This window comes from Hypanus sabinus, chromosome 4 (assembly GCF_030144855.1).
Source record: "Hypanus sabinus isolate sHypSab1 chromosome 4, sHypSab1.hap1, whole genome shotgun sequence".
NCBI classification, from domain to species: Eukaryota; Metazoa; Chordata; class Chondrichthyes; order Myliobatiformes; family Dasyatidae; genus Hypanus; species Hypanus sabinus.
The window spans coordinates 157,025,213-157,051,381 of NC_082709.1; the positions used below are offsets into that span (position 1 = coordinate 157,025,213).

The 26,169-nt window shown below is 41.1% G+C and overlaps 1 protein-coding gene across 1 annotated transcript; it reads right to left on the reverse strand.

Annotated features, from left to right (window-relative positions):
* Positions 1–202: 202 nt before the first annotated feature.
* On the reverse strand, positions 203–25,841 carry LOC132392376 (NXPE family member 3-like). Its single transcript, XM_059966197.1, has 6 exons — positions 25,793–25,841; positions 22,094–22,227; positions 16,774–17,528; positions 12,676–12,749; positions 6,979–7,188; positions 203–1,241 (listed from the first exon to the last, which is right to left on the reverse strand). Exons 2-6 carry the CDS (start codon positions 22,172–22,174, stop codon positions 697–699), a joined length of 1,665 nt encoding a protein of 554 aa, XP_059822180.1. The 5' UTR covers positions 22,175–22,227; positions 25,793–25,841; the 3' UTR covers positions 203–696.
* Between the last annotated feature and the right edge of the window lie 328 nt (positions 25,842–26,169).

Below are 26,169 nucleotides of genomic sequence, written 5' to 3' on the forward strand. Positions count from 1 at the left end.
TCTTGCGCCTTATTGTCACTGGAAGCTACACCACACTTTCTCTGTAGCAGTCACACTTTATTCTTCATTGTTATTGTTTTACCTTGTATTACCTCATTTTACCCTCTATTGAATTCATTTGTATGAAAGACAAGTTTTTTACTTCACTTTATTACGTGTGGCAATAATACACAAATTCCAATTTCAGTGAGACCTTGTTTGGTTTGGTGGTGAGGAGCATTCATAAATATGTGGAGTCTTCAGTCATGTTTGGAATATGTTTACTAAAGGACAGAATGTAAATGAAAAATACAAGGGCTACTCTGTGATTGTGGGGTTGGGGGAGGGAGACTGGGGGATTACCTCATCATTTACCTGTAACTTCTTGCAACATTACTTCAGTTAACCCTGAACCCTGCTTCCCTGCCCCCCCCCCATTATATAAGCATGAGAGCTATGACCCAGTCTTGACAACCAAAGTCATTGGTTGAAAGTTAGTGATTGCAGATTTGAATTTATATAGGGAATAAATGTTATATCCCAGGAATTTATGATTTTGCAGCAGATGTTCAGGAGAAGCCGTATGGAAATAGCTGAACAATATGTTAATTTGAGGAAGCTAAGTTATGCTGGTATCACATTTTTTGGTGGTTTAAACGTTGATCATATTATTACTAGAACTTAACTGCAACATACTTAAAGCAGCACTTATTGCCCTTATAGAGGACACACGTATGAAAGGAACATATCTACTTCATTCTTGATGATGATTTCCTTGGGGTGTACGTCATGTGGTAGATAATGGGCTATAGTCATCTCCCATGCATCCACAAATGCCACATTGATGCCCTCAAACATCCTTCTCATCACTAAATCAAGCTGGTAGGAGAACCAGTCACTATTATAGAGACTAATCCCCTGTGAAAGGGCCTGGACATTGGCTGTCTTTATTACAATTACTGTATCAGGACTTCTACCCAGTAAGCGTAGAATTGACCTCCGAATGTTCTGTAGTCGTCGGATGTAATGCTCCACTGGAAAAGTATTGAAATGGCACCAGATCGTGAAGGCTATAACTGTGTTCTTTCCTCCTTGAATGTCATCCAACTTGCTGGCAATGAATGGGAGGTTCACAATTGAAATGGAAGGTATTCGAATTGGTATGGCATGGATATAATAATGCATGGTAATGTCATTTTTTACATCCACAATGCTGTACGGGCCATATTTTTCCGTTACCATGGTAGTTACATTTTTGAGACCTAAAAACAGGAAATAAGCATAGTATTATTGTTATTACCAAGTTGATAAGTTGGACCTTGAATTAGTAGATAAATTCTGACAAAAACTGGGGCATTTCAGGAACTCTTAGATAAGCACATGTGAATGGTAGAAAATATGGAGGGCTATGTAGAAGAGAAGTATTAGATTGATTTTAGACTAGATTAAAATATTAATACAATATTGTGGACTGAAGGGCTTAGATCATATTTCTTCCCCATACTGATGTCTGGTCTGAACAGCTGAACTACTTGAGATGTCTGCATGTTTTTATGCATTGTGTGGTTGCCACATGATTGATTAGATATTTGCAATAACAAGCAAGTATAGAGGTGTACCTAATAAAGTGGCCACTGAGTGTATTATCATCTTGGAATAACATTGAGTCTTTAGTGTATTATCTCCAAGACGACTATATTTCTTCAACAGTACAGAGATCAAAACTGCACTCTAAAGTTCTGCATAATCTCAACATTGATTTCTGCAGAACACCACTGATCACAGTCCTCCCTCAGAGTAACAAATCTCAACCATTACCCTGTTTCTGTGACTGAGCAAATGCTGAATCTAATCTACCAAGTTATCATGAAAACAATACAACCTAATCTTTTGGAAAAATTTATCTGGAAGGTTGGGAGTGACAGGTTGTGTCCAGTTTTCATTCAGTCCCATTGCCCTCTCTAACTGTAATAACGAGAAGTGTCAAAAATTACATTATTGTCTTGTTGCAAACAAATCCGCTTGAACATTTATGATATCAATTAACTGCACTGTCTTGTAATGGGAATGCTAATTCTTGCTGTCACTGTCACTGTACTTTTCTGCGAGTTAGGAGGTCAGTGATTATTATTGTCACCATTTTTGTCTGCGAGTGAGGGGGTTGGAGATTGTTATTGTCGCTGTATTTTTTTCTGCAAGTTAGAAGGTTGGGGATTGTGAATGGCATTTTTTATGCAGGGTTGTGGTGGGGAATTTGATGCTGTTGTTGCTGTTTATTTTTTGCAAGGGGGACGTGGGGGATTTTGGGGCCTGCAAGTTTTGTTTCTTTTTTTTTGTGTGTGTAATATTTACAAAAGGTTAGAACACAGGGAGGGAACAGGCTAGCAATAGAAAGATGAGATTCATTTGCAGTTTAGACTAGCATAATGCTCAACACAGGCATAAAGGGCAAAATGGCCTATTTCTGGGCTGCACTGTTCAGAGGACATAGAACCACAGTACATATTGGTCTGCAATATTGTGCCGATCTTTTAACATACTCCAAGATCAATTCTAAGCCTTCCCACCCCCAACATCGTACTCTAGTTTTATTTCATCCATGTACCTATTTGAGCCTTTTAAATGTCCCTAAGGTGTGTGCCATGCTTCTGATACCAACATCACATGCCCATATCCTCCAATCATTTGGTGCTTCTCGTTAATGACTATCACCCGGTAGCACTCACATCTACAGTGATGAAATGCTTTAAGAGGTTGGTCATGACTAGACTGAACTCCTGCCTCAGCAAGGACCTGGACCCATTGCAATTTGCCTATTGCCACAATAGGTCAACGGCAGATGCAATCTCAATGGCTCTTCACTTGACTTTAGACCACACTCAGTGATTCAGGAACAGCTTCTTCCCCTCTGCCATCTGATTCCAAAACGGACAATGAACCCTTGAACACTAACTCACTTTTTTGATATATATTCTTTCTAGTTTTTTGTCCATTCAATATATGTATACTGTAATTTATCTATCTATTTATTTATTCATTTATTCTTCTATGTCATATATTGCATTGAATTGCTGCTACAAAATTAACAAATTTCACATATGCTGGTGATAATAAACCTGATTCTGATTCTGTGGTCAGTGATGATGCAAAGATCACAGCAATCTCTTCCTTCACTTCTGATGGTAACCTGAAATATATCCTATCTGGCTCTATAGATTTAGCTATCCAAATGTCTTTCAAAAGTTCCAGCACATCCTCTTTCTTACAACAGCAAGGAAATCCTCTTACAACAGCAAGGAAATCTTCTTACAAGAGCAAGGAAATCCTCTTGTATTTGTACAGAGCCCTGGTGAGACCACACCTGGAGTACTGTGTACAGTTTTGGTCTCCAGGGTTAAGGAAGGACATCCTGGCTGTAGAGGATGTGCAGCATAGATTCACGAGGTTAATTCCTGGGGTGTCTGGACTGTCTTACACAGAGAGGTTAGAGAGACTGGGCTTGTACACGCTGAAATTAAGGAGACTGAGAGGGGATCTGATTGAAACATATAATATTATTAAGGGATTTGACAAGATAGAGGCAGGAAATATGTTCCAGATGCTGGGAGAGTCCAGTACCAGAGGGCATGGTTTGAGAATAAGGGGTAGGTCATTTAGGACAGAGTTAAGGAAAAACTTCTTCTCCCAGGGAGTTGTGGGGGGTCTGGAATGCACTGCCTTGGAAGGTAGTGGAGGCCAATTCTCTTTCAAGCTTTCAAGAAGGAGCTAGATAGGTATCTTATGGATAGGGGAATCAAGGGATATAGGGGCAAGGCAGGAACTGGGTATTGATGGTAGTTGATCAGCCATGATCTCAAAATGGCGGTGCAGGCTTGAAGGTCCGAATGATCTACTTCTGCACCTATTGTCTATTGTCTATTAATGTTGACATGTTCCAACATATCGGCCTGTGCTCATAAATGTTAAAGCTCCTCTCCCTGGTGAATGCTGAAGCAAAGTATTCATTAAGGACCTTCCCTACCTCATCCAACTTCAGGTACGTGTTTCCTTTTTTATCTCTGACATGACACCACTGTCAGTCTGGTCATCCCTCTGTTCTTAGAAGAATGCTTTGGGGGTTTTCTTAATCCTACTCACAATGGCTTTCACAGGTCCCCTTCTACCTCTTCTAAGTTCCTCTTAAGTTCTATCCTGGCCACCTTGCAACTCTCAAGAGACTTGTCTGATCATCCTCAATGAATACTTCTCTTCGGTATTCACCAATGAGAGGGAATTTGATGATGGTGAGGACAATATGAGTGAGGTTGATGTTCTGGAGCATGTTGATATTAAGGGAGAGGAGGTGTTGGAGTTGTTAAAATACATTAGGACAGATAAGTCCCCGGGGCCTGATGGAATATTCCCCAGGCTGCTCCACGAGGCGAGGGAAGAGATTGCTGAGCCTCTGGCTAGGATCTTTATGTCCTTGTTGTCCACAGGAATAGTACCAGAGGATTGGAGGGAGGCGAATGTTGTCCCCTTGTTTAAAAAAGTTAGTAGGGACAGTCCGGGTAATTATAGACCAGTGAGTCTTACGTCTGTGGTGGGAAAGCTGTTGGAAAAGATTCTAAGAGATAGGATCTATGGGCATTTAGAGAATCGTGGTCTTATCAGGGACAGTGAGCATGGCTTTGTGAAGGGCAGATCGTGTCTAACAAGCCTGATAGAGTTCTTTGAGGAGGTGACCAGACATATAGGTGAGGGTAGTGTAGTGGATGTGATCTACATGGATTTTAGTAAGGCATTTGACAAGGTTCCACATGGTAGGCTTATTCAGAGAGTCAGAAAGCATGGGATCCAGGGAAGTTTGGCCAGGTGGATTCAGAATTGGCATGCCTGCAGAAGGCAGAGGGTCGTGGTGGAGGGGGGACATTCAGATTGGAGGGTTGTGACTAGTGGTGTCCCACAAGTGTCTGTTCTGGGACCTCTACTTTTCATGATTTTTATTAACGACCTGGATGTGTGGGTAGAAGGGCGGGTTGGCAAGTTTGCAGATGACACAAAGGTTGGTGGTGTTGCAGATAGTGTAGAGGATTGTCGAATGTTGCAGAGAGACATTGATAGGATGCAGAAGTGGGCTGAGAAGTGGCAGATGAGTTCAACCCAGAGAAGTGTGAGGTGGTACACTTTGGAAGGACAAACTCCAAGGCAGAATACAAAGTAAATGGCCGGATACTTGGCAGTGTGGAGGAGCAGAGGGATCTGGGGGTACATGTCCACAGATCCCTGAAAGTTGCCTCACATGTAGATAGGGTAGTTAAGAAAGTTTATGGGGTGTTAGCTTTCATAAGTCGAGGGACAGAGTTTAAGAGACGCAATGTAATGATGCAGCTCTATAAAACTCTAGTTAAGCCACACTTGGAGTACTGTGTCCAGTTCTGGTCGGCTCACTATAGGAAGGATGTGGAAGCATTGGAGAGGGTACAGAGGAGATTTACCAGGATGCTGCCTGGTTTAGAGAGTATGGATTATGATCAGAGATTAAGGGAGCTAGGGCTTTACTGTTTGGAGAGAAGGAGGATGAGAGGAGACATAACAGAGGTGTACAAGATATTAAGATGAATAGACAGAGTGGACAGCCAGCACCTCTTCCCCAGGGCACCACTGCTCAGTACAAGAGGACATGGTTTTAAATTAAGGGGAGGGAAGTTCAAGGGGGATATTAGAGGAAGGATTTTCACTCAAAGAGTTGTTGGTGCATGGAATGCACTGCCTGAGTCAGTGGTGGAGGAAGACACATTAGTGAAGTTTAAGAGACTACTAGACAGGTATATGGAGGAATTTAAGGTGGGGGGTTATATGGGAGGCAGGGTTTGAGGGTTGGCACAACATTGTGGGCCGAAGGGCTTGTAATGTGCTGTACTATTCTATGTTCTATTGCTTCTTAAAGTATTCCTACTTCTGGCTCTTGAGCAGATGTTCCACTTCTTTTAACAACCATGGTTTTCTATCCTACCATTGTTTTTCTGCCTCAAAGGGACAAACTTATCTTGAAACCCTTGCAAGTACTCCTTAAACAACCTCTACATTTCTGTTGTACATTTCGCTGAGAACATCTGTTCCCAATTTATGAATCCCTTTTCCCACCAATGTTGTTGGTAACAATATGTACCACGACATCTAGCTGCTCGGCCTCCCCCTTAGGAATGCTGTGAACTTGATCTGAGATGTCCCTGACCTTGGTAGCTGGAAGGCACCTTACCATCTAGGAGTCTCTTTCACATCCGCAGAATCTCCTGTCTGATCTAACTACTGAATCCCCTTCAACTGCTCTCCTATTTTTCCTCTCTCCTTCTAAGCTGCAGAGCCAGACTCAGTGCTAGAGACCTGGTTACTGCAGATATCCCCAAATAGGTCATTCACATAACAGTATCCAAAGCTGATGATTAGGGGAATGGCCACAAGGATACTTTGCACTGTCTGCCTATTCCTGTTTCTTCTCATGATGGCTACCCAGCTACCTGCCTCCTGCATCCCTGCAGCTCCTGTCCATCAGTTTCTCATTCTCCTGAATGAGCCAAATGTCATCGAGCTTCAGTTCCCATTCCTTAATATGGTCTGCAAGGAGCAAATCCAGCTGTACTTCTTGCCAATGTGGTCATCAGTCTCCCTGAATTCCCACGTAATGTCAAAGGAGCACAGCATTGCCTTAGGATCCATTCTTGCTGCTCTTCCCATGCAAAAATAAACAGACAAAAGGAAAAACTTGTCTGAAACCTCACCCCCTCTCTGCTTTCCTCTTGAACCAAAGCCTCAGTTCCCCATTCTAACACTGTCTACTCTTACAATGGCTGCTCCTCTTAAACCTAATTTATTTTTATTGGTCCTTGCCAAGTGCCCAATTGCTCAATCAGTTTAAAACAGAACAGAAAGTCCTGACAGGCACCACAATTTAAATCTCCCACTTCTCGTGACAAGCTATGGCTCCTGCCATCCAAAATACAAATTATTTAAACTAACCTGGCACAAATTCTATCATAAACTGAAACCACTGGCGCATAGTAGAATCTCCAAACATGTGGACCCTTTTCCCACGAAGACAGTTGAGGATGCTTGCTGGAGTTTTGAAATGACGAATGTTGCAGCTTGTCGATGACCACAGGTCCTGAAAATAAAATCCTGTTGGGGGAAGCAGAGGCTTGCCAGGAAGACAATTTCCAAGATCTTTGCCTTAAAATCAAAGGAAAATGAATTAGGCACACATTTCAAAGTAATGTCTGTAGGTAAATGAGTACAGTACATTTCCAATTAAATAATCTTTGCTTTCTTGATAATGATGTTCTGTATCTGGCCACAGAACTCACATACAAAAAGTTGTATTCATAAAGTTGTTCTATAATTACATTTTTCAGAAAATCAAGAAAATGATGACCAAAAAGTTCATTAATTTTACAAAATTTGTGCATCAAATAAATTAAATCCCACGAAGAAAATGATGGTGAGGAAAAATTGGAAACCCTAATACATATATTTTCTTCTTCTAGATTGGCTGTGTATATTAAGACCTGTGTTTCCCAAAGTGGGTGATATCACATCCCCTTGGGGGGGGGGGCAAGTTGGAAGTTTCTAAGGGGGCCATGGGTGGCATCTGGTAGCAAGGGGGCAGGCTTAATTTAAGAAATTAATTACAAACATATGATTCTCAGTGCCTAATAATTGATTACAATGATCACGTAATTACCTCATCTCTTGCTAACCCACTGTTCCTTAGATTTGCTCGAAGGACATAGAACATAGAAATTTACAGCACATGACAGGCCCTTTGGCCCACAATGTTGAGCCAACCATATAAACTTTTCTAGAAACTGCCTCAAATTTCCCAAGCTCATAGCCTTCTCTTTTTCTAAGCATCACATACCTGTATAAGAGGCTCTTAAAAGACACTATTGTATCTGCTTCCACCACTGCCACCGGCAATGCATTCCACATACTTATCACTCTGTGTGTGAGAAACTTACCCCTGACATCCCCTTGGTACCTTCTTCCAAGCACCTTTAAACTATAGCCCCTCATATGAGCTATTTCAGCCCTGGGAAACAGCCTCTGGCTCTCCACATGATCAATGTTCCTCATCATCTTATTCACCTCTATCAGGTCACCACTCATCCTCTGTCACTCCAAGGAGAAAAGGCTAAGTACACTCAACATATTCTCATAAGGTACCCCCTCAAAACCTGGCAACATCCTTGTAAATTTCCTTTCTATAGTATCCACATCCTTCCTGTAGTGAGGTGACTAGAACTGAGCACAGTTCTCCAAGTGTGTTATACTTATTGAAAAGTAATGTGACACTTCTGTATTTGGTATACCATGAGAAATATGGACTAAAGAAATTGCGTTATTTCCAGTTCAGCCTGAGCAGTATTGCCATTCACTACAATGTTAGCTAGTACAATTCCCGCACTCAAATCACACGGTGACACGATCCTTGTGAAATAAGATATGGCATTCAAGGGGGTAAATGTCAGAATCTGCCCTTTCGAATGGTCTTGACCACATTTCTCTAGCCCATGGCCCAAATGAGATTTCACTGTCCCACTTTCTGTACCTTCAGGCAGAGAGAGACAGATTTTACCTGAGCTATTATGACATCATAACTTTCCCCATTATTGATTGCAGTGCTTAAGGTTGGACATAAACAATAGGTGATGGACTGTGGTCATTAATGCATAATGAAAATGGCAGAAGCAGATCAAATGAAAAAGTGTAGACAGTATAGTGTGGAGTCTCTGGAATATGGTTTATGTAGCATCAAGCAACCTAAAGCAGCTGATGCGTCTGTTGTGTGAAAAAGATTTCTTGAATGAAGCAATGAAATCGTCCAGGCTCCTTGAACATTTGAAGAGAATACATTCTGCTAGAGCAAACATAAACTTCGTGTATTTTTATTCATTACATGAAAGCTATCAGGAAAGGAAAACACTTCAAAGCACATTTGCCAGCAATTCACCACAAAACAGTTATGGTTTGCGTGCTTCATACACCATTTCTAAATGGTGGAAAGTGCTAAATCTGGAAAGTGCCATACAATTGGAGAAGAACTGATTCTGTCAGCAGTAAAGGAGGTTTTGAGTATGGCTTTGCATAAGTCATCAGGCCAATTAATTAAGAACATTCTGCTCAGTTATAATAGATGAGTGTCTGAGAATGTGGAAGACATATTGTGCAACATACTGAGGACAATAGAACTTGCTTTGTACTTGGTTGAGCCAGACAATGAACCTTTGCTTCACGGAAGATGAAGGCATTGTTCAAAAGTTGTTATTTGCAGAAGAACTAGAAACCAATATGGGGGGGGGGGCGAGGAGTCAATATGGGGGGCGGGGGTTGTTGAGCAGTTTTTCTAAGAGAAGGACATTTCACTCACCAACACTCTTGCTTGTGCAACAGTCAGGGCACCATCAATGACAGGATGCCACCATGTGGTTATTACTTTCTTGAGAAAAGCTATACCTACTATACTTTCCATTCACTGTGTAATTCACAGGCACCATCTTGTCATCAAAAGAAAAACCCAAGTGATCAGCTGCAGAAGTCATTAGATAGTGTTATCACAGCAATAAATAACATGAAGTCCCATGCTCTCAATTTTGACTATTTCGGGAGCTTTGTATTGAGAATGATGATCAGTTTGAATGCTTGCTGTTGCACACAGAACTCAGATAGCACTCAAAAGGAAACTGCCCAAGACACTTTTATATGCTTTTTGAAACTGCAATAAAAGTCTTTTCAGACCTGTCATAGTTGTCAAGTAAAGTCAAGTTTATTGTCATTTAACTATATTCATGTCTATAAATAAATAACCATATAATGCATATCAAAAGGAGACAATGTTTCTCCAAACCAGGGTGTGGAGCACAATAGTACACATAACACATGATAACTTATGAAGGTGAGGGTTAAATCTGCAGATGAATCAGACAAAAATATCAACTAAAGTGCGTTAATATTAAATAATGTAAGGAATGGAACAGATTAAGCAGTAACACTTCGAATATGTTGCTGCAGGGAGATCAGATGCCTAATGGCCTGGGGGGAAGAAACTGTTTCTTACCCTAACTGTTCTTGTTCTTATGCATCATTGTCTCCTGCCTGGTTGTAGAAAGCCAGAGAGGATGGTGGGTGGAAGGGTTGGTCCTTAATAATATCAATATGCTGCCACTCCTGATAAATATCCCCACTGGATGGTAGGGAGACCCCTGTGATCCTCTCAGCCATTATCATAGACCTTTGCAGGGACTAATGGTCTGATGCTTGACCGCTCCCATACCAGATAGAGATGCAACCTGTCAGGATGCTGTCAAAGATGCTCCTCTAAAACTCAGTAATGATGGGAGGTGGGAGCCTTGCGTGAATACTCTTCTTCGGAAGTGGAGGTGCTGCTGTGCCTTCTTGTTCAGGGAGGTGATATTAAGGGACCTGGTGTGGACACCCATGATGTGAACTCCCAGGAACGGTGCACTTAACTCTCTTTCTGGAAGGCCATGTATTCGCAGAGGGGGATTGTTTGTCCTGAAGTCTACAATGATTTGTCCTTTTCACATTCAGGCTTGGGTTGTTCTTCTCACACCAACCCACCAGCCTCTCCTCTTCCTCTCTATGCTCTGTCTCATCATCATTCTCGATAAGGCCAACCACTGTTGTAGTTGTATCATCTGTAAACTCGATGACACGGTTTGAGCTGAACCCTGCGACGCAGTCATGTGTCAGCAGTGTGAATAGCAATGGGCTGAGCACACAGCCTTGGGGAGCGCCAGTGCTCAACGTAATGGGACAAGAGATGTTACTGCCCACACGGACTGACTATGGCCTTACTGTTAAGAAGTCCAGTATTGAATTGTGGAAGGAGATGTTGAGACCCAGTGGGGACAATTTCCCCACCAGTTTCTGGGGTATGATGGTGTTGAGTGCTGAACTAAAGACTATAGCCAGCATTCTAGCATTTGAAGCCCCATTTTCCAGGTGGAACAGGACAGTGTGGAAGGCAGGAGCGATTGCATCATCAGTGGATCGACTTGAACAATAAGCATACTGGAGAGGGTCCTGTGTAGTCAGGAGAAAGGTTTTAATGTACTCCATGACCAGCAGGTTAAAGCATTTCATAATGGTTGATGTTAATGCCACAGGATGATGGTCATTTAGGCAGGTTACTGTTGCCTTCTTTGATGGTTTCTGCCTTGAAAACCAAGGGGACAATGGATTGTTCCAGAGAGATGCTGAATATATCCATCAGCAGGGCTCTACAGTCTTTCAGATTCCTACTTGGTATATTATTGGACCCCACAGCTTTGCAAAGTTTATTGAAATCAATCTTCAATTGCAAGGAAATGATTGGTCATCAACATTGGCCATCATGACCTTTTCCAATTTCTGAGCTTCTCTGAGTTGGAAGAGAAAGAAAGAATACCAGATGATGACCATCTGAGTGAGCTGTATAAAGGCATGTCAGAGAGATTTCAGGGTCTTCTCAACCAAAATTTCGGATTGCATAATAAATCCACTCCTGAACACTTTCAATGATGAATTAACAAAAAGGACGGAGGAATAACTGGTCTTACTGCAAAGTGTCGTTGAGGCCCTGGTGAGTTGAAAGGGCAGGCAGCAAACAATACTTGGTGAGGTAAGTGCTGAAACATCTGGATTTCCTGATAACTGGATAGCCGATTATAGGAGTTTCATGTTGAATTCTGTAAGCTGTTGCTCGCATGCTCACTCTCAGCACGCCATGAGGGAGCGTTTTCGACTTCCCTTTTCAAATAAGCATTTTATTCCAATATGATTACCACCGTCATTCCTGAGTCCGCAGATGCTGCTGTCGTGTCGCTCACATCGGGCCAATACCATCATCAGTTAAAAATTGTTTAACTGTTGTCCTTCTGTTGTTTCTTCTTTTTCCCCAAAATCAGCAGGTTTTTTTTGTTATGTAGTATCTGTGAAATCAAACTTAGTAGTCACAGTTTGTCAGGAATGAAGATGAATCTGGTATGCGTCAAGTATATCTATCATCCCATCAATGAAACTTGGTGTACTTTCACTGAGTTGATGAATGAGAGAGATGGCTTTTGTATTGTCCATCTAGCATTTACATTGGCATAAGTTACCCTCAACAGTTGACAGTTACCCCATTTTATTCACAGGCTTTGTGGATAGCTGAAACTGTAGAAGGAGCAGATGTCGGAACTCCTCAGCAAGTCATTGATCAAAGCCTTCTACATGATCCAGGGAGGATTTCTAGCATTTACTGCTTTTATTTTAAATGTTCAACATCTTTACTACTTTGCTTTTGTTATTTGATGATGTGTTGGACCTGGTTTTGCTAGTCAAGATCTTTACAATTACTGACATCTCAAAACTTATTTGACGAAAAGAGTATTTTAAGAGAATCAAGGCCTTGAATACCATCTTCAAAATGATAAAATACACCAAACTGCAGAGATTCCAAATTTTGTCATAAATCTCACATAGTACAGACACAGCAGGTGGTTTAGATGAGTGGCTTAGTATTAATCACATGGATATAAAATGCATTTATGGAGTAAATTATGGAGTAAATTTTATTTGCTCATCATACCTAAACACTATTCAGACTAATATCTATATCCTTTCTAATATATGCGACTATATTATTAGCTATAGAAAAATGTGGATTTTTCTTACCTCTTTGAGCTGTAGCCTTTACTTTTATGTATCCCAGTCCTTTGGGTAATATGGGCACTTTGATGTTGATTTTACTGAAAATATAATATATCCTTGAACAATTAAGCCATGATTCCTTCATACGATAATGACAAAGTTATCAAATTGTGAAAACACCTGAAGCTTGAATTTTCACAAGCATTCTTCTGATTACCCACTGTAATTTAGCTGAAATGTTAGTGTTTTATGTCTGCAATTCCTGCAGGAAGTCACAATAGTGAGAGGGCTGGCAACAATCAAAAATTAAATGTTCTAATTTCTTAAGATCTGCCTGCAGGACTCAACTCACTCACAACATATGTTAAAGCTACTAAAATATACAGATACCATTGACCATTCACCCCCTGTCCCATACTTCCCCAGGCTCTGCAGCACCCAGGTACCAGGAAAATGACTACTGATCCCCATTTTGCTGCGGTCTTACAGTAACTAAAATGCTCCCACATACATAGCCTTTGTTGCCATGCGACTGGAATTTTTTTTTATATAATGTGCTGCGCAGTTTCCAGGCTGTGTAAAATAAATAACTAACTAAATAAATAAATCAATAAACAGATAGATAAATCAATCAATCAATCAATCCTGCTCAGAGCAATGACTGGTATACGCAGCTGAAAAACAAATTAAAGAGTCTGTTGAAAATGACATACAATCCTAGACTCACATCTGCAAACACAGAACACCCAGTCTGCTACCCTCACTTTAGAATTCACTGAAGCTTCTCCCCCCTTGCTGTGTAGCTCAGTGAGCTATGATGCTCTGGGTAACACTTCTCTGTCAGTATTCAGAACAAAGTACATATCAAATGTTCTGCAGGTCTTCTGGGTGACCTGCCTGTTCTTGTATAGCATCTGGACACCTAGTCTTTTCTTTGCCTGGGTTCCCTTGGGCTCAGGGGTGACACCTCCTGCAATATGCTTTTCAGCTGATTGGTTGAAATGAGACAAGTCATTGTTTAAGCTCAGATTATCTTTGACCGGAATCCACTGTATCTCCAAATCAGCATGTTGTGTGATCAGGACTTGGTGCTGTTCCCATATAAGTATTTCTCTTTCCTTTCTTGGCACTAGAAGCAGGTTTGACATATATTGCTGAAACTGCCTCGGGTATTTTGTTAATAATAGACACTATAGACAGTGTAGCCTGTTGATGAAGGTTCATGCTACTTACAGTTGACATTCAAGTGGATCATTCTGTTCTGAATGGTGTTAAGTTTCTTATTTCATCATGTTCTTGAACTATGCTCTGTATCTGTTTGAAAGGTTTTGGGGTTTCAACAGATGGCTCACTTGCCAAAGATACACTTAGAGCCATGCTAACTATTTGTATGGTCCAAGTCAGTTTCTCTTCAAGAGCAAGGTCTAGCGTATAGTTAGGGGTTGGTGACAATGCCTTTAATTGCCATGGGAAGGCAAAATCACTCTTGATGAAGATGGTCACTGTCTGGCATTCTTGCAATATAAACATTATCATTTATCAGCCCTGTGGAAGAATATCTGTAATCCTGAATTCTTTATGAATTTGTAACTTTTGTACAATGTAACGTGAAGAAGCTGGAATCTAACAAATCCCAGATACTTTGCTGGCTTGAATGGAGAAACTTACAAGTGTGTTTGTGTTATATGGGAGGAAACTATTTTCTTTGATAACAGGCAATTTGTTTTATGGCAGAGGGAATGTTTTGACAACAGGGGAAATCAGCCTCTGAAGGTCATATCTGAGAATGAAATAAGGATAAAGATAAGAGGAATGTAATGTTATGGAATGGAGCAACCTAAAATAAAAACTATAAAAGTGCTTTGGTTGAAACAGGAAGATTGGGGAAATTGGGGGCAGCTGCTTAATTGGACCAAAATAGACTGGTCCTGATATGCCCCAATTAACCGGAATCTATTGAATTTCCACGTCAGTATATTGTGTGATCAGGAAATGGGGCTGCACCCATGCAGGAGCAGAATTAGGCCACTTGGCCCATCAAGTCTGCTCTGCCATCCCATCATGGCTGATTTATTATTCCTATGAACCCCATACCCTTCAACCTTCTCCCTGTTAACCTTTGATCAACTAATCTACCTCCATTTTAAATATACCCAATGATTCAGCCTCCATAGTTGTCTGTGGCAATGAATTCCTCAGATTAACAGATGTGTGGACCAAGGATATGATGAAGTCTGGAACTGTGTGGTCCTGGACAAACTCAAAATGGATATTGATTAATTGGTTAAAGATAAATTTCTGCTAATTTTCAACAGTTGTTGCTGATGATTGTATGTAAACTGATAGACTGGTGATTAGTTAAATTGGATTTGTTCTTTTAGTAAATGTATTAGCACAGCTTTCTGCTGTGTCAGCTATATCCTGGGTATTGTACTGCACTGGAAAGTCTTGGCTAGAAATGTACCTAGTTCTGGAGTGCAGGTCTTTGACACTACAACTTTCAGTTTGTCAGGTGCCATGGTCCTTTGGCCAGTTATCTCAATCGTTTCCTGATCTCAAATGAATTGAAGTGGCTTGATTGGTCTCTGCATTAGCATGGATCTCTAAAGGAAATGTTTTAGCTATTTTGGCTGAATATGACTGAGTGATTCAGCCTTGTCTTTAACAAGCACATGCTGTGCTCCATCATCATTTAGGAGCAAAAAGGTGATTATCAATGATTTGGCTGAGGGAGCTAAATGTCTTTTTTTTCCAAGTTTGCTCACAATGTAAAACCAGATGAAAGTGTGAATGGGGAGGAGTAACTAAAACATACAGAGTTCTTATAGGATCAAGAAGGTGGGTGCTGATTGGTTGTGTCCTCTGAGGGAGGAGTCTAAAACCATTGGTCACAATCTGGCACATTTACAACCCCTGCTCCTAAATCACATCATCATGTTAACACTCTAGTTTCTAATCCACAGTAATCTCTGTGCCTTTACAGCTTTCAGTTCAACACAGAAGAGCACTTGTACCATCATCTGAAAGAAAGTTGTATGCAGTAGTCTAAAGGTCATTTCCCTGCCCATGCTTGACTTAGTGGCATGTGACTTAATGGATTTGGTATAAATTCGCTGGTCAGCTCCCATCTACATGCTCAGTCCTTTCTTATTGGTCTTTCCTGCTAAGAAGACAGAATATACCTACGTGGTTATGATGGCGGAATCTGGCACAGAATCTCCAAGCTTAATTATGCTTGACAATTTTGTGGAACAGTTCTCCCAACATAAATGTTTGTTGTCAGATATTAAAGAGAGGTACTCTGCACAGTCAACTTGGTTGTTGAGTCCTTGGTAGACGCTAGTTGGTGAATTTGGTTTAATTATTTTGCAGTTACGGTACAACTTTGTTGAGTCGTTTAGAGTCCATTACATTGCTGAGTCTGAAGATCAGGATGGAGAAGGATGATTGCATTCTGCAAAAAAAGTTTATTGGTCAACTAGTTCAGCTTTTGCAAAATAGGTTTTATTGATGACTCTGTTTAAAAGTCCAGATTAATATTAGCTTCTAGAGTAAGGTTTAAGTTTGCAGCTCTCAGTTATTAGTCCAGGATTTCTGGATCACCAGTTGTGTAATTTAACTGCTGATCCATTGTAATTTAGTGCATCCTAGAGTTCCCGTACTGTCCTCTGTGTGCACTTTATGGACCTTAAGTGCTCTGACATACCCCTATTATTAGATTCACTCACTTGACAGATGAAAGGAAAATCACTTAACTGGCAGCTTACTTTCTTGTGCTGATCGCAACCAACTGAACACTGCCAATCTTTTCCTCCCTTAAGTCCTGTCTAACTCATTTATCCATCCTTCCCCAACAGCCTCCTTTCACCTGTGAGGTGCTGCTTATTTTGGTAATGTACTATAACTCTTCCTTTTGCTGAATCTAATTCCTCCACTCACCAGCATCTCTGCATTTTGCTCTCTGTAAACGAGCTCCAAGGAACTTAACTATGGACTTTTCCTCTTTCAGTTGAGGAAAGTATAACTCACAAAAGGCCCTCACTTGTCAGTATCAATCAAATCTAATCAGAGGCAGTGTAAGAAAAATGCAAATCATAAGTAAGAAAATCTTAAATGCCTTGCCTTTGGAATAAGTGGCTCTCATTTTCTGTTATGAGGTGCTTCTTATAACCTCCCATTCCGTGGTTGATGCGAGAAGAGCAAGGAAGGTTCGCTGGTTTGTAGCAGAACCAGGGCTCCCCAGTCCTGAGATCAGTGAAGTTGCAGAGTATTTTATTCTGAGGCAAGCACAGATTGCACACAGTGGTCTCTGAAATATTCATTAACTTAAAGGTACTTTGGAAATGTACTCGATCTGGTTGTTCCTCACGCAGCCGTTTTAGTACTTTGATCCCCTCACTAGGATGAACCAGTGAAACAGACACTTGGACTTTTCCTGGCCAGAATAAAGTAAAATTGATATGATAAGTTCCGTTTTGATGATCTATAACCGTTCCTGCCGAACCGGCTTTCAACTCTGGAGTGTGGATCCGGGCTTGCAGATAGTCACCCCCATATTGCTTCCGATTTCCTTCAAAATCGTACATACGCACCATCACCTGTAGCTGATCTCCAACATAGAAAGTCTTTCCAGAATTTAAAATAACAAAATATGCATGTGATGGGTCACTGCTTTTCTGAAAACGTACAGCAGGGTTGGGGGGCTTTGGCCATTCAATCACTTCCATCAGAGCTGTACCTTCTGATCTTTCCTCAGGGGTGAAATTCTGATTCAGATAGCCACATTGAAATAGTCTATTTGTCCAAGGAGTCCACTTGGTCTCTATTTTCTCCTTATCTATAGGATAAGTCGGCAGATTTGCAGAATGTCCATTACACTGTAAAGAGGAACAAATCTTTTATAAGAAAATGTACAACCCACTGTCTTCCAATTCATACGCTCTTCCTGTGAAGAGAAATGCAACAAATAATTGCTCATGGCATAAGCACACTCTCCAGAATTTTTGACATTGTTGTTGTAATTTGAAAATGAGAATTTGGTGACTTTGATAGTTCATGGTAGTTTACTGCCACTTAGCTCTCCAAAGTGATTGTTGCAATATTCAATTCTAACCAGTGGAGTGGTAACCCATACAAAATAATCTGAGTAGCTGGTGTTTACCTTACACTCTCAATGTCACCACTGTCTCTTTTGTTTATGGATTCTTCTAGGACTTTTGGAGACACCAGTGAAAACCAACCCAAGGACCAGCAGTGATCAAATAAACACAATATACCTTATCAAAAAGATGGTAGCATAGTATTTAAGACTGATGATGCTTTTGACATTTTATAATGAGCCTACCACTGGTATCCAATGTGTGTCATATTAAATTTTGTAAAACTTTGGATGAATTACTGGACAATTTAGCTCCTTCTCATCTTGTAGCATGTCAGATCTGTTAATGGTTACCATTTGTGAAGTGTCTGTACATAGTAAACACTGTAGACCTGTTAGTGTCTGTTCATAACTAAGTGTCTGTTGGTTACATTGAGAGCTCAGTTGATGGATTCTTTCTTGTGTCAACATTGAAACTAATTGTTTATGCGGGTAGACATTAATGCACTTCTGTAAGTCTGTGGAATGTTGTGTCCAAAGCATTTGTGGACTAATGGATGAAGAGTGACCATGACAGTGTCTAATTGATTTACAAGGATATACTGAACACTGTGTGCATGGATTCATGTGTTGTTTTAATGAAACAAACCTGGCTGAGTTAATGGCATGAGGACAACAGATCAAAGAGTATATCTGTCTCGTGAAGCTGGTGAATATATTAGCTGCCATTCCCAGCTTTCTTGGACTGCAGCTAAGGGCTGGAAATTGCAGTTGGTGACTAGGACCCAGGGATGGTTTCACAAGTGAATTGGAATTCAGAATTCTCCTGACTACAGCGACAATCAAGTGGTGACTAAGAATCATGAGCCCTGAAATCTTTGTGGAAATCTTTGTGACTTACTATGTAGCATTTTCCATGGTTTATTTGTGCTTTGGAAGGGACAGTGTCGAGGTTCATCCCCAGCAGCTGTGTAACAGAGGACTCTGATCTATAGGCTGTTCCCAGGGACGCACATGGAGACCAACATCTGGTGCTGCTGGCAGATCATCAACTCGGTGAAGGACACTCTTTGGTCGGCCCGAAGCTTGATTGTCTACCAGAACATGGGGATGTCCGTGGGAGAATGCTGTCGACGGGCACATTCTCAGCTGCAGGAGTACGTGCTGAGGGACGCACTCAAACTCGGTGCAGCCACCGCAAGGGCCCGGTGGGGAAGGACCACAGTCTATGGTTCTTCTTGCTTGGGGGTTGAGGGGTGGGGGGGGGGGCGGGGTGTATACCCCTGAACAAGTGTACGTAAATATGAAATTGCAGAGTGCCACCTGGGTGGCAAAAGTGTGGGAATGAAAAGACTGTAATGGAAACATTTGTAAAGGACTGAGAGTCATTCAATGGTTTATTGTACATAATTTTATTTTTGAATAAAGTATATTTTGTTTTTAAAAAAATTGTGCTTTCTAGTATATGATAATAAATTAAGCTTAGGTTACTTTGCTGTGCTTGCATGTTTATTACCACCTCTCCTGGACATGTGAAAAGCTTGGGGCTGTTTAAAAGGGAGTGTTTTCAGTGCCTCAAAAAAGTATTGGAAGATGAATGCTGCTGAACACAGGAAGATCCTGGATAAAAACCTTTTAGCCTCTGCCAGAAAGCTTAAACTTGGGGGAAGAAGTTTGTCTTTCAGCAAGACAACAACCTAAAACACACTGCCTGGTCAACCATGGAGTGGCTTCAAATTAAGAAAATTTAAATCCTAGAGTGGTCCAGCCAGAGTCTTGACCTTAACCCAATCGAACATCTCTGGCAAGACTTCAAGATTGCTGTCCACTGCCACTCCCCAACTAACCTGGTATTCCTTGAGTAATTTTACAAGGAAAAATGGGCAAATCTTGTTCCATGTTGTGCAAAGCTAATACAGAATTATCCAAAATGCCCACTCTCTGTAATAGCTATGAAAGATGGTTAAGCCTAGTACTGAGCAAAGGGGAAAGGATACTTTTGAACTGCTGACATTTCAGGTTTTGAATTTTTAATGTTTTGTGCTTTATAGTTTTCCTTGGTTTTTGGGCTATACTGTGAAAAAAAGAGTTATGTGATTCCCTAATAAAATTTCTCAGTTAAATTGATCAAAATCCTCGTTATAATACTGTACTCACTTATGTGAATGAAGGGGTGGAGTTGAATACTTTTACAAAGTGTAAGAGGCAGTTAATGTGTAATTATCAGTGATTGGTTGAAGTCTAGTTGCCAGTATAGAAAAGAACTAGGGGAAGACTGCAAGCCTTCTCTGGTGAGAAACCTTGCCATGAGATTGTGTACGTCAATATTATGGGCATCTACTGTGGGGCGGTTCTATGCATTGAGGCTAGGTAGCCCAAATCAAGCTCCCCCCACCACCAATGATAACTGTAATGGAAAATAACACATGGCCAGAAGTACAAATTGCTGCTCACTAATACTTGGGATGAGATATGCCCCTTAATTTCAATCCCCATTCCCATTCCAACATGTTGGTCTACGACCTCCTGTACTGCCACAAACAGACTACTTTCAGGTTGGAGGAACAACACCTCATACTCTGTGTAGCCTCCAACCTGACAACATAAATGTGCATTTTCTAACTTCCTGTAATTTTGCCTCCCCCCTCTCTCTTCTTCCATTTCTCATTCTGGCTTCCCTCTTGCCCCTTCTCTTCTCTGTGGTGCCCCTCCACCCCTTTCTCCCACAGTTCACTTGCCTCTCCTATCCGATACCACCTTCTTCAGCCCTTTACATTTTCCACCTATCACCTCCCCGCTTCTCACTTCATACTCCCTTTCCTACCTATGTACCTTCCCCCTCACCTATCTCCTTCTTGCTTGTACTCCTTTCCTTCCCCCCACCTTCCTATTCTGGCTTCTTCCCCCTTCCTTTCCAGTCCTGATGTAAGGTCTCAGCCCAAAATGTTGTCTCTTTACTCTATTCCACAGATGCAGTTTGGCCTGCTGAGTTCCTTCAGCATCATGAATGTGTTGCTCCTGATTTACCCTTCAATATATTTCACAATGATTTTCAAGGGTGGAACATGTTGCACAACAGTTCTTTTAATTTCTTTTTACCAAAATGTCCTACTCACTGACTAAAATAGAAAGTTGCAGATTCGTCCCCTTGTCCTGTTTCAACTTAAGCATTTTAAGTACTGATGTGGTTAGAATTTGAGCTTCACATTGTGCTTATGGCATTTATATGCAACAAAATGTATGAGTAAGATAAAAAAGGGAATCAGCAAAATAATAGGAAAGTAAATCATTTGATCTAATTCCAGAAATGGGAAGTTATATAGAAATTAATTTGACCACACAATAAATCAAATGTTAGGATCTAGAATGACTGTTTAAGAATTGCCAGTTACCTGCGCCTTCTTGTTGCATTAGAGTTTCATCAGAGCCATAAATTTTATCGCTCTGAAGTCCCTCAAGTCTTTGATTCAGAATCCTTTTCATTCCTTACTGAAGCAAAGACAGATAGAGCCAGTGATTTTCTGTAGCCCAGAATGATCATCATTTCACTTGATCAAGAAATGCACAAGGTCAGGTAACCCCCCCCCCCCCATGCATTGTAGTATTTGGAACAAAAGTTATAGGTCAGTGCTAGTTAACTGCTTCAAATTCAGTCTAAGAGGCAAGAGGATGTGACTGCAAGTGAGGCAGGTAAAGGAATCCAAGAGGTAGTGTTGGAGGACCTTCAGACTTTGAGGTTGTCCAACTGGCCTGTGATTCTTGCTCCCGGTGTGGATGAGAGTGAGGGCTCTAGGATGACCAACCTAACCATGGCATGGTGCTTCAAGAGGGGCAGGGAACAGAAACGCAGTTGTAATTACATTGTCCTTGTAAAGCTTGGTTTGCAGACAAGAATAATGTTAGTAAAGGATTTGGAACATGCTGACCACCTGATGGCAAGATCTCCTAACTGAGAAAGTACTGGGGTGAAAATTTGTTCTCATTTAAAAGGAGCAAAGCATGCCTTTAGTCCAGGAATGTATCTGTATGCACATCATCAGAGACCAGGGTTATTTTTAACTCTGATGTGCTGATCAGATTGCCCACTATCACAATGTGAAGCCTTACACATAATTAACAGCCACTCAAGCATGATGGAGGAAGCCAACTGCTGATAGCTGAAGATCAACTCAGAGTACATCATAAGCTCTTTGGAAAAGTGGAGAAGAAAACAATTTGTGTCCAAAGGAGCATAATCATCTGAGGCTTGCATTTTGAAGTGCATATCTGTCATTTACATCAACTACCATGTTTTAGTTGACTCAGTAGTTAATCAACCTTTGAGGAGTTGCATATTGCCAGTACCTTCATGTGTCCAATATTTAGAGTCAACGTTGAAAACGTCATCAGAACCAGCAGTAAGGAAAGGGATCGCTGCTCTTCCATCTCTGGCCAACTAATATTTTCAAAACGTTTTTATCATAAAATCTCAAGATTAACTGTGGAGAGAAAATATGAACGGATAAAGCAGATACTAAGTAAATCTGAACAGTGTCTGAGTACTTATCATGGAAACAGGCCCTTCATTCATTCTGACCAAGATGCCCATCTGAGCTAATCCCTTTTGGTAATATCCCTCTAATACTTCCCTATTCCTGTTCCTGTCCAAATGTCTTTTAAATGTTATTGTTCTTGCTTATCTACCTCCTCTGGCAGCTCATTCCATGTATGCACCAGCTTCTGCATAAAGATGTTATCTCAATGTCATATTCCTGTTTGTTCTTAGCAAGCTTGCTTATCAAAATTCTGCTTGAAGAGAGTACTTTTCAACTTACTCACCCTGTTAGGTCCCTCATAAAATGCACGTTTCACTTGTTGAACACCCTTCGGAGTACATTGTGTATGTTTTTAATATTTTCATTTCAGATTAACTTGTAGGGAAGTAATGTTTTGCTATTTCTGGTGCTCGTTTTTTAAAGGTCAAGGTATTTTTAAACAGAACTCTTGAGCTCAAAAATGCAAACAGTTCACATTGGGAAACAATTGTCTACAACGTAACAATTTTTTGCTAAACAATCTCTTCCCAAATTTAACCCCTTCATAAATCAAGGGAATGGAAAGCCATGTCTTTGAGATACAGAAGGTGCAAGTAAAGCAATTCAAATTTAATTCAAAGCTATGAGATTAGCACACTTTGATGCAAAAAAATGTAAGGTTACTTATCAACTATTTATTTGGAATAAACTGCATGTACAGTACCTCGAGTAGACAAAGACACACGATTAACAGGATTAATTGTGAATAAAATAAAGCTAGGAACATAGTTTTAGTAAATTAACAGGAAATTCTAGTGAATTCTTGGCTCCGTAGAGTAGTAGCTATACTACTGCAGGATGATCAGGCAGCAGGGAGATAAAGGGGAAATTTACAGGGCTGATTGATACTGGCCGTAAAAGTCTGCAACTTTAACTGTTAGTGTAAGCAGCATATGTTGGTGAGGAAGAAGGCTCACAACCTTACTCCCACTCCCGAGGAGCAAGCACTCTATCTGGCCGCAAGTGATGAGAGAAGCACGCATCAACCCACATAAAGCTGTGAGGCCTGGTAATGTACTTGTTCGGGTACTATGCAGCCCATTTAACAGAGTTTATAACTATCATCTTCAATATCTCTCAAAATGACCACCATTATCCGATGACTACTGTCCAGTGGCACTGACCTCAACAATAGTGAAATGCTTTGGAGCGGCTGGTTATTGATCACATTAAATCCCATCTTTCTGCTACATTGGATCTTTTCAGTTCACTTATTGCTGAAGTTGGTCCGCTCATGATGCCATAGCCTCTCCACCCCACTCTAAGCTGCCCTACCTGGAAAATAGTGTGTCACGTGAAACTCACCATTGGGTCTCAACGCCTCTCCCTGTAACAGGATCTTGGACTTCTTGACAGAAAGGCTACAGTTAGTATGTGTTGGGTCCAACTTGAGTCTCAACGTGGACAAAACTAAAGGGATGATTGTGGACTTTAGGAAGGTACAGGCTGACCACTCCTCACTGTACATAAACGGCTCCTTCGCAGAGAGAGTTAGGAGTGTCAGGTTCCTGGGTGTGCACATAACAGACAATTTCACCTAGTCCCTCAAAACCATCTCTTTGGTCAAGAAAGTACTGCTGTGTCTCCACTTACTGAGGATACTGAGGTGAGCAAGGTTCCCCTTCCCCCCCATTCTAACCAATTTTTAACAGGCGCACCATCGAGAGGGTCTAGCCCAGCTGCATAGGAATTGTAAGGCATCTGACCACAAGACCCTACAGAGGCTTGTAAGGATTATTGAGTGGATCACTGGGGTCTCTCTCCCACCCATCTTGGATATTTATCAGGAGCGCTGTGAATACAGGGCTCTTAGCATTGCCAATTATCCCTCCCATCTGACTAACAACCTCTTTGACCACCACCCCCCACCCCCGTCATCAGGCAGGAAGTACAGTAGCATTAAGACAAGAAATGTCAGGATAGGAAACAGCTTCTTCCCCCCTCCCACCACCCGGATATCATCACGTCTGAAGCACCAGTAGCACTGTACTGTTTATTTTTGTCTGTTGTCATAAATGCACCTTATTATTTCTTAATTTATTTGTAGTAATATCAGTTTTGTGTGTTGTATATGTGAGTTATATGTACTGTGATATGTCCCTTGGTCTGGGAGAATGTTGTTTCATTTGGTGGTATACATGTTGAATGACAAACAACTGAACTTGAACTAATGAGCTCAAACTGACCCAAGCCACAAGCAATAGCCTAAAGATAACTTTAGAAAATTATGTCTGGTTATCAACAACTCCATAGACCTCTACCCTCTTGTCTTCACCTATCACCCTCTAGCTTGTCCCCTTTCCTCTCCTTCTATCACATTATTCTGGCGACTTCCCCCTTCCTTTCCAGTCCTGAGGAAGGTTCACCAGCCTGAATCGGTGACTGGTTATTCATTTTTATAAATACAGCCAGACCTGCTGAGTTCCTCCAGCATTTTGTGTGTGTTGCTCTTGGAAGAAAGATTGCTGTTGTATACACAAGAAATACTGTAGGAGGGACTGCATACAGCCGATGAAGCAGACAGACACTGAAGCCTGCCTCTCTAAAAGGCTTCTCTCATTACCACATGCAGGGTAGAAATAGTGTGGCTTGGGGAAGCAGATAAGAAATAATATAAGAATAATGAAAATTTTGGAATGAGGAGCATTTGTTCACCAGTGCAAAGCACTTTCCCACATATGCTATTTAGACAGAGCTGGAAACCATGAAGCTTGCATGGATAGAGAAGGAAATCTTCCCTTTCAGTTCAAAGTTGAATGCCTAATATATGAATAGTGAATCAGCAGCATCTGTTGTTGCTGTCTTTAAAAGATTTACTTGTTAACCTCAGCCAGCTCCATAATAAATAGCTCATTTCCTCATAATAATTATAAAACGAAAAATGACCGCCTGTTGCATTCAGAAAGTATGTGCCCAACATATGTTCAGCTCTATAAATTTGAAATTAATGTTATCTTGTAGTGGAGTGCAATAGCAGTCATTTCTGCGATTTAGAGTGCCAATCCCGAGCTTTCTTTTCCACTGATTTTCTTGATAATGCTTGGGTTTGCAATGGTGTTACATTTCAGTGGCAAAATGGACACCCAATCAAATCAATGATTCATACATCACTTTATTCTTGGGTTGACTACAAAAGGACTTACATCCTTACCCCAGGAGCTATCTCGATCGCTCTGTAGAGTAGTATTGGCAGAGACAATACTGCAAACACAAGAGATTCTGCAAATGCTGGAAATCACACAAAATGCTGGAGGACCTCAGAAAGTCAGACAGTCTATGAACAGGAAAAGGTCTCGATGCTTTGGGCTGAGACCCTTCACCAGGACTGGAAAGGAAGGGGGCAAAAGCCAGAATAAGAAGGTGGGAGGGTGGCAGTTCCTCCAGTACATTGCGTGTGTCATACCAATGCATTACTAGATACTGTTGGCCTCTTCTAAAGATTTGACAGCATCATTCCAGTTGTACTCACCAGTACTTACCAGACAGGACCTCTTTCCTTATGCCATCCGTTGCTTGCTTCACAACTTACAGGCAGTCGATCAACGGTGCCTTTCACTGGGAAGATGAGGACCGCAGTAAGAATGAGATGTGGATTCCGATGTGTACAAGCATGAGGAGGCTAATGTGAAGGAAGGGAGATGAGGGAGGGATGTCACAACTTCAACCACGACAGTTGCAAAATGAACTTAACAATGCCAGGCAGCAAAGAGCATTGGCACATTCTGTGAAATCACAAGGAGTACGATACAAAGTTGCCCCAGATGTAAAGTACCATTGGTTGCCAAGGAAATATACACTTCTGCTACAATGATCATTCTTTGCACCGGGGTTTCTATGTATTCCTCC